The sequence below is a fragment of the Oncorhynchus gorbuscha genome, linkage group LG03 (genome assembly GCF_021184085.1).
Source record: "Oncorhynchus gorbuscha isolate QuinsamMale2020 ecotype Even-year linkage group LG03, OgorEven_v1.0, whole genome shotgun sequence".
Taxonomy (NCBI): domain Eukaryota; kingdom Metazoa; phylum Chordata; class Actinopteri; order Salmoniformes; family Salmonidae; genus Oncorhynchus; species Oncorhynchus gorbuscha.
In genome coordinates, this window is record NC_060175.1 from 76,804,898 (window position 1) to 76,813,886 (window position 8,989).

The 8,989-nt window shown below is 44.6% G+C and overlaps 2 protein-coding genes across 2 annotated transcripts in view; one reads left to right on the forward strand and one right to left on the reverse strand.

Moving 5' to 3' along the window:
- Positions 1–6,186, forward strand: part of LOC124031940 (inositol 1,4,5-trisphosphate receptor type 3-like) — a 44,510-nt gene extending 38,324 nt beyond the window's left edge. The window contains exons 51-58 of the mRNA XM_046343772.1: positions 723–887; positions 2,310–2,499; positions 2,966–3,067; positions 3,269–3,387; positions 3,565–3,730; positions 3,808–3,968; positions 4,146–4,307; positions 4,516–6,186. Coding sequence (XP_046199728.1) covers positions 723–887; positions 2,310–2,499; positions 2,966–3,067; positions 3,269–3,387; positions 3,565–3,730; positions 3,808–3,968; positions 4,146–4,307; positions 4,516–4,641 — 1,191 coding nt within the window. The 3' untranslated portion in view covers positions 4,642–6,186. The remainder of the gene's footprint in view (positions 1–722; positions 888–2,309; positions 2,500–2,965; positions 3,068–3,268; positions 3,388–3,564; positions 3,731–3,807; positions 3,969–4,145; positions 4,308–4,515) is intronic.
- A 24-nt stretch (positions 6,187–6,210) lies between these two features.
- On the reverse strand, positions 6,211–8,747 carry LOC124031941 (sorting nexin-21-like). The gene is made up of 4 exons (XM_046343773.1): positions 8,624–8,747; positions 7,738–8,020; positions 7,275–7,432; positions 6,211–7,188 (listed from the first exon to the last, which is right to left on the reverse strand). The coding sequence occupies exons 2-4, from the start codon at positions 8,006–8,008 to the stop codon at positions 6,409–6,411; spliced, it is 1,209 nt and encodes a 402-aa protein (XP_046199729.1). The 5' UTR covers positions 8,009–8,020; positions 8,624–8,747; the 3' UTR covers positions 6,211–6,408.
- Positions 8,748–8,989: the final 242 nt, after the last annotated feature.

Consider the following 8,989-nt stretch of genomic DNA (forward strand, 5'->3'; position numbering starts at 1 on the left):
TGTGCCTTATGGATTGTGGTTGTTGTGGACGGCTGTTCAGAAATCTAAATGTGTATTTGAACCCAATAATGGTTGATTTGAAGAAGTTTACGCTGCCTATCAATCATTGATTTTGAAACCAGTGAAAAATGTGCTCTTGCAACAGCTGTATAGTGAGGATCCCAACCTATGGAATAAAAGTGGGGCTTTTATTGCTCAATCTAAATCATGCTGGGAAAAAAATCAGTCCATAGACCTAATGGACACATGTTCAAACTCGCACAACATTGATAGACTTATAGGGGTTATCTGTAGTTGCTACATCAATTTTTAGACTTATAAATGATATATATTGATGTAAAGATGTCATTTAATCTTATTATTATGTAGTAGAAAGCGATGGGTTAGAAGGAGCCTACATAACCAACCCAACAAAGTAAAATGTAACACATATGGCCAGCTATGTAAACTTTAACATGGATTTATCCTGCAATATATGTTGTTTAATTGGTAACATTTTTGGTACATTTTTGTCTTTTTCTAATGCATCTTAAAGGGGAAAGCAATCTAAAAGTAACGGAATGTAATCAGATTACGTTACCGATTTTGGGTAATCCAAATGTTACGTTACTGATTACCATATTGGACAGGTAAATGTAACGGATTACATTTAGAAAGTAACCCTGAATATCATCTCTGTAAGCATGGTGATCCCATGACTGTTCATCTGTTCCACTCCACAGCTGATAAATAAGATAGTGTTTGTGGTGAGCTTTGTGGGCAACAACGGGACATTTATCATGGGCTACCGTGCGATGGTGATGGACGTGGAGTTCCTTTACCACCTGGCCTATGTTCTGACCAGCACCCTGGGGCTCTGTGTCCACGAGCTCTTCTACAGCTTCCTGGTGAGTAACACTCATGACTCACAAATATACTGCTCAAAAAAAGGGAACACTTAAACAACACAATGTAACTCCAAGTCAATCACACTTCTGTGAAATCAACAACCCAGCAGCAGGACCGCTACCTCCGCCTTTGTGCAAGGAGGAGCAGGAGGAGCACTGCCAGAGCCCTGCAAAATGACCTCCGGCAGGCCACAAATGTGCATGTGTCTGCTCAAACGGTCAGAAACAGACTCCATGAGGTTGGTATGAGGGCCCGACGTCCACAGGTGGGGGTTGTGCTTACAGCCCAACACCGTGCAGGACGTTTGGCATTTGCCAGAGAACACCAAGATTGGCAAATTCGCCACTTTGCAGATGAAAGCAGGTTCACACTGAGCACGTGACAGACGAGACAGAGTCTGGAGACGCCGTGGAGAATGTTCTGCTGCCTGCAACATCCTCCAGCATGACCGGTTTGGCGGTGGGTCAGTCATGGTGTGGGGTGGCATTTCTTTGGGGGGCCGCACAGCCCTCCATGTGCTCGCCAGAGGTAGCCTGACTACCATTTGGTACCGAGATGAGATCCTCAGACTCCTTGTGAGACCATATGCTGGTGTGGTTGGCCTTGGGTTCCTCCTAATGCAAGACAATGCTAGACCACATGTGGCTGGAGTGTGTCAGCAGTTCCTGCAAGAGGAAGGCATTGATGCTATGGACTGGCCCGCACGTTCACCAGATCTGAATCCAATTGAGCACATCTGGGACATCATGTCTCGATCCATCCACCAACGCCACGTTGCACCACAGACTGTCCAGGAGTTGGCGGATGCTTTAGTCCAGGTCTGGGAGGAGATCGCTCAGGAGACCATCCGCCACATCATCAGGAGCATGCCCTCTGGATAAGAGCGTCTGCTAAATGACTTAAATGTTAAATGTTAATGCCCAGGCGTTGTAGGGAGGTCATACAGGCACGTGTATGACCTCCACACACACTACTGAGCCCACACACACTACTGAGCCTCATTTTGACTTGTTTTAAGTACATTACATCAAAGTTGGATCAGCCTGTAGTTTGGTTTTCCACTTTAATTTTGAGTGTGACTCCAAATCCAGACCTCCATGGGTTGATAAATTTGATTTCCATTGATCATTTTTGTGATTTTGTTGTCAGCATATTCAACTATGTAAAGAAAAAGTATTTAATAAGAATATTTCATTCATTCAGACCTAGGATGTGTTATTTTAGTGTTCCCTTTATTTTTTTGAGCTGTGTATATATATAATATTACTGGCATTAAGGACCAATCCCCTGGCAATAAATTCCTTGGCATGCACACACATCTAATTACACGTACAGACCCTTACATACAGTAGATAACCCCGGGAAGGATTTCCCTACTGTATGTCTACTCTAAAAGCATGGTACCTTTGTTCTGTGTGCAGCTGTTTGATCTGATCTACCGAGAGGAGACCCTGTTCAACGTGATAAAGAGTGTGACCCGGAATGGGCGCTCCATCCTGCTCACTGCCCTGCTAGCCCTTATCCTGGTCTACCTGTTCTCCATTGTGGGCTTCCTCTGCCTCAAGAACGACTTCATCATGGAGGTGGACCCTCTGCCTCAGATCGACTCAGGTACTGGACCATCAGAGACTCAAATAGCCTCTACTAGTTGTCAGCGTATGGAAGGTACAATGAGACATGGTCAATCAAACCTGTAAGGCAGGGCTCTCGAACCCTGTTCCTGGAGAGATACCCTCCTGTAGGTTTTCACCCCAACCCTAGGTGTAACTTACCTGATTCAGCTTATGAACCAGCTAAGTATTAGAATCAGGTGTGCTAGATTAGGGTTGAAGCTAAAACCTACAGGACATTAGCTCTCCAGGAACAGGGAGAGCCCTGGTGTATGGTATAGGGTTGCGCTGTATGGTATAGGGTTGCGCTGTATGGTATAGGGTTGCGCTGTATGGTATAGGGTTGCGCTGTATGGTATAGGGTTGCGCTGTATGGTATAGGGTTGCGCTGTATGGTATAGGGTTGTACTGTACTGTATGGTATAGGGTTGTATGGTATAGGGTGGTGATTGGGTTCTCTTCTACAGGAGGACATGGCAATGAGGAGGCATCACAGGACTTCCTGAACTCCTGCAGTGGAGATGGAGTCAGCTGCACTACCGAGGCAGGACTCCCTGCTCAACCTGATGGTTAATCTCTACTTATTAAATAATCTATTGCTGCTTTGATTCTTAAGTCACCCTCATCATGTGACAGGTTTGGATAGGAAATAAAGGTTAAAGAAGAAAAATATTTAGTTTGGATGGGTGTCAGATGAGGAATTGTCAAATATCATGTACTTGAGAGTCTGGTGTGAGGGGTACGTAGATAAATAATTCACGTTTTTGCAGAGGAGAACAATTCGGAGCGGGCCTGTGACACTCTGCTCATGTGCATTGTCACCGTGCTGAACCACGGGCTGAGGAACGGTGGAGGGGTGGGAGACGTGCTACGCAAGCCCTCCAAAAACGTAACAACGAAGATGCAACACACTCTTGCTATACTTACAATCCATCTCATACACAATCAGTATCACATCATGTCAAAGAGCACAAATTTTCCACAAACCAACATATTTACTGTACATTGTATTATGAGCGAACATTTTGAAAACGTGTCATTAATGACGTCATTGCATACCCTGCAGGAGCCACTGTTCCCAGCCCGCGTCATCTACGATCTCCTCTTCTACTTCATTGTCATCATCATCGTACTCAACTTGATCTTTGGTGTCATCATCGACACCTTCGCGGACTTGCGTAGTGAGAAACAGAAGAAAGAGGAGGTCCTCAAGACCACCTGCTTCATCTGTGGTAAGAAATTGAGATTTGACTGTTATTGGCTCATTTTCTGCATTCTGGACATTCAACCTGAAGCTCTCTCCCTGCAGGTCTGGAGAGGGACAAGTTTGACAATAAAACGGTGTCTTTTGAGGAACACATAAAGTTGGAGCACAACATCTGGAACTACCTGTATTTCATTGTGCTTGTTCGCGAGAAGAACAAGACTGACTACACAGGTCCAGAGAGTTATGTGGCCCTCATGATAAAGGTAAAGTAACCTGCTTTGATTCTAGTTTCATTGGGGACACACCCACCTACGCTATTTCTCACTGAAACCATTTTACAACGTCTCGTTGTTGCAAGTAGCATGAGATACCTTTGTCTCTGGGGTCATCTAATCCAATGCTCGGAGAAGCACTGCCACTGACTCTACATGTCTCCTCAGAGTAAGAACCTGGACTGGTTCCCCCGCATGCAGGCCATGTCCCTGGTGGTGACGGATGGAGACGGGGAGCAGAATGAAATGAGGAACCTGCAGGACAGACTGACGTCCACTATGAACGTGGTCAGCCAACTCACAGGACAGTTAACAGAGCTCAAAGAACAGGTGAAGGCGAAACAGAGCTTGCCAGTGCATACACAATATTTGTTTCTGGTTCCCCAGATAACACAGCACATCACATGTACTGTATAATGATGATCTATTTGGGAGAAAAAACTAGTCTGGTGTACAATTAGGTGAACTGATGTCCTCATGATATAGGCTAGTGTTTTGAGCAGGATGACAGTGTGTTGTTGCACTGTTTTCTGTGTAGATGACGGAGCAGAGGAAGAGGAGGCAGAGGATGGGCTTCGTGGATGTCCAGTCAGGAGGAGCTGGTGCAGCTAGTGTAACCCCCAGTGCTGCTGGAGGAAACCACCAGATGTTCAACAAACCCTGATGTCCCGTCTTACCGCCATAGACTGGAAGAGTCTGCCGGGCCTATACATCCATCCAACACTTTCAGTGATGGAATCATCAATCATGTGTTAAACATAGTGGCAATGTTCTTAGTTGTGACTGAGTTACTGCTGTTGGGTTCTTTGTAAATCAATGTTTTTCTTCAAGGGCCCCTTCAGTACTTCCAGTAGTCTGAAGCACTAGAGGAGTATCTCAATTGCATACCTTGCGTCATCTCCTTCTCAAAACCCTTTGGATGAGAAAGCCAGAGGTCCCTCCCCTCTGACAATGGGTTTTGAGGAGGCGAGGTATGGAATTGAGATCCTCCCCATGTTTTTGGTCGTTTGTCCTCACAGCTATTCATTAATGGCATTTGCACTGTTGCTGTGACAGACGTACCTCAGATGAGGAAATTATGGGAAATTGATTCCTGCAAAGCAGGAAGCAACATGTCCATCCTTTATATGAATGTATGTATATACACTGATTAATACAGTAGGCACATGAGTACCACAATGTTTGAGTGTCTGAAGCATGCATGTGATTTGGACTTGTCACAGGAGTGTCTCCATTGCACTGAGAAATTGTTCTCGGACAGGCCTCAGTAAAAAATATTTGATTTTAACTGTGTTTTAACTTCTTTATGACATGCCAGATCTTCCAAATAAAAAAATTAAGAACTTTTTGGAGGGATAGATTTATTAAACAAAATACATATTCCAATCATTTTAGTATACAAAGAAACAATGAAATGTTAAGGCTAGAGTTCAAAGGTGCAAGGCAGGTACTTTCAGAGAAAGATATAACATTGTTGCATCTAGGCTATTGAGAAAATAATTCTTAGGTTAGTTTGAAATAGTCACTCAAGCATGTAGACTAGCCTATTTCAGAGTGCAACAAAAGGTTTACCTCCCTGCTCTCACAGGATTGTAGGTCTGCTTTGAAATAACGTCATTAGTGATACAGGACCTGCCTGCAGTATGGCAAAAATACATAGTTAAGTCATACCTCTTGTCTAAAACACACTTCCAGTGGTGCAGTCAGATTTGTATTAGGCTCCTCCCTATGGCATATGAAAGGAAACAAACCTGCATTTTCCCTTATGTAAGTCTATTGACATTAAAGTGACTCAAATCAAAATCTGGTACAGAAGCTGCACAATACTATAGCAATATAAACAAATCTGGGTTATTGAGAATGATTACAATTCCTTGCTGAAAAGTCTTGATTTAACAAGTAGAAGTGTTGTCAATCGCTGTCAGACATGGGTTTCCCTTCATTCTTTAATGTGTAAACAAGAAAATGATGACTAACTTGTGCAAAGTTTGTCCTTAAATTCATGTTCTATCCTTTTGTCATCCTAAAGTTATTAATCCACTTACATCTCAATAAGAATGTGAATGGCATAATTGAAAAGGTTTTAAAAAGCAGGAATAGTTTTGAAATAGTGGCCTATTTGCTGTTAACTTCTGGAAAAATACACATTTAATAAAGTTATTTCCAAGCAGCTGTATCATAAATGTGATTAAAAATGACTTGTCTACAATTTACAAGGTAAAACAATCAAGCAAATAATTTGAACTTTATAGACAATTATAACATGCCATTGTTTTCTGCTATTTGTGCATGACTTGGTAGGTAGAGTGTATTCATTAGAATGTCTAACAGTTCAGACTGAGTGCTGTGGGAAATGCATGTCAATAGACAAGAGACCAAACCCCTCATTACCAGATTACATGAAATGCTTTCCTCATAACTATGAGCACCATTATCTTTGGGTTAAGTGGCCTTTTCCCGTTTGAGCTTGGCCTTTGTCTCCCTCGCTCTCCACCAGGGTCTCCTTTATCAGGTACTCCTTCAGGCTGGGTTGGTTCCCTGTATCAGCCCCAGAGTCCTGGATCTCCTGAAGCAGCACTTCCCACTGCCGCTTGTCCTTAGAGATCTTCCATGACAGTCTGACGTTGGTCTGGAGAAGAGGAATGAGCAGTGGGTGAAAGTGGTGCTGCTGCAGGGCCTCCGGTGAGGGGGCCAGGTCCCTCAGGGCTCGGTCACAGTGCTCCTGGGCCTCCCCCAGCTGCTCCAGCTCCTGGAAGCAGGTCACCAGGGCCAACAGGGTGAAGAGCCAGTGGGTGCCCTGCTGGTAATGGGGCTGCTGCTTTCCCTGCTCCTCACAGCCTAGCTTCTCCTGGAGCCTCAGGCCATTGAGCAGAGGGCCCAAGGCCTCCTGGTAACGGCCCACACGCATCAGCATCTGGCCAGCCTGCAGGTCACCCAGGTAGAAGAACTCCAGGAAGGTGGGTGAGCGCCGCAGCTCAGCCAGCGAGTGCATGTGGGTCAGGTACTGCTCAAACGCCCGGCTCCGCTTGGCGATGGTCTCAGCAACAAAGTTTTTACGCAGCTTCTTGCGGGGGAAACCAACGCGCTCCATGTTGTCCCTGTGACGGCGGCGAAGGCAGCTGTGCAGGCGCTTAAAGTCTGTGTATCGCCGGGTGATGGCGGCGGGGGTTTCGTCAAACATCCCAGACTGGATCAAATGGATGGTGTAGAGCTGAGGAGGAGGTGGTACACTGTCAACAAGATGACACGCAGGCTAAGCCAGGCAATAGACATTCATCTCTGCTGTTTCACACGTACCACATACTTGGAGGAGCTCTCTTGCACCACACTGGCATCAGTCACTTCAAACACCAGCTTCTGAGGAACACTGTGGAATCTTAAGCTCCTCCAGCTATCCTGCAGCTGACGTGTGAGCAGGGATGAGCCTCCAGGAGACGGGCCCACTGGGCTGGTGTCTGAGGAACAAAGGCAGATACACGTCAGCTCAGCTAAGACGGCCCTCAGCCCACTCATCTAAAACTGAGAAAGCTCACATTTGCACAGACTGAAAAACCTGAAGTGAAACTTGCGGTTTCAAATAAGCAGAATACAGTGGAATGAATGCTATTCTTATTCTGGTCAGATAGTTTCAGTTGACTAATAGTATAGTATATTAATGTTTATGCAAAGACACAGCTCACAGTGCTGGATAAGTGTATCCCACCAGCTATCTGCCTGCTATATGGGAGATCATTGTTGTGAATTATAATGTCTACAATACCTGTGCTGCTGAATCCATCCTCTATGGACTCTCCAAGGTAGTCTGAGTCACTGTCTGGTCCTGAGGCCTCACCTGGGTCTTCGGATTCCAGGGCGCTCTCCCCATCGAAGCAGAGTGTTCCCCCAAGCCGCTCTGAGAGACACTCTGTATCGTCCACTAACTCAGAGCTCTCTGGGAAACTTTCCTCTGTTACATCAATTGGCTCCTTAGAGACTACTTCTCCTTCTTTGAACAGTGTCCGTCGCAGTCTGTCCATGAGCTTAGAAGCCATCCCAGCAGACCACTAGAAAATAATTTCAGTAAGTTCATTTGATGTCAGATAGTGTACAACCTACAAGAACTCTATGTAGGTGTACATCAACTCAGCTTATAATGGTCAATAATCACAATCATTATTTCGTATGGCAATGTGTAAAATCGGTCAACTCTGACAAGCTAACGTTACTACTGTTACACCAACTAAAATGTTTGGATGGAAACATTGCAGCACATCAATAATGCAAATGTTCTAGCAAGACAACTGAGTAGGGGGCGGGGTCTAGATAAAGAAAATAGCAAATATATAGTTAGTTAGTTAGTTAACTCTTCTTTGAATATTGTCTTTGCCTTTTAACAGACATGCATGCAGTATGGAGAAACAAGCGTTCCAGCTTGTAAAAGCTTTCAGCGACTTGAACTAGATACAAAACAAGAAAACTAACTAGGATCAGCAGAAAAGCTAGTTACGAAAACACAATAGGGTAACTTAACGCGCTAACTACAGTAGCTAGCTAGTCAAATGAGCTTGATCAGCTAGCTATCTACGGATAACAACGTACTTTAATTTATTTGGCGAAACCTCGCAGGCAAGCTTCAATTTATAGCTAAAGTCTCAAATCTCACTCACTGTTATAATGGATCCGTAAAGCTCCCTTAGTTATTTCATCAGCATTATGCCACTTCTGAGTCTGCCCCAAATTTATTTAGGACAGTCTGTCCAAATAGTGTGTGATTGCGTCCCGGGATTCGGGGCGTTCCTGCATGTGGGCATTCCTGCATCATGAACGCCCCCGTAATTATGACTGGGGTGCGTTCGTAAATTCACTTTGGTGTTTTCCCATATGTCTGGACGTAGCCAGCAAGCTAGCCAACTTTAGCCAGTCAGTTTGGGTGCTTTACTGCCGTTGTGAGGTCAGAGCGATCGGATTAACCCTTCTCCTTTATTTAAATAAACCGGAACTGTGACCATGATTAAACATATTTGAAAAGTGGT

Coding starts and splice junctions, on each gene's coding strand:
- LOC124031941 (XM_046343773.1), bottom strand. CDS start 8,008: ATGGCTTCTAAGCTCATGGACAGACTGCGACGGACACTGTTCAAAGAA. Junction 7,433..7,737: donor GGATGGATTCAGCAGCACAG/GTATTGTAGACA, acceptor TTTGTTCCTCAG/ACACCAGCCCAGTGGGCCCG. Junction 7,189..7,274: donor AGAGCTCCTCCAAGTATGTG/GTACGTGTGAAA, acceptor CCTCCTCCTCAG/CTCTACACCATCCATTTGAT.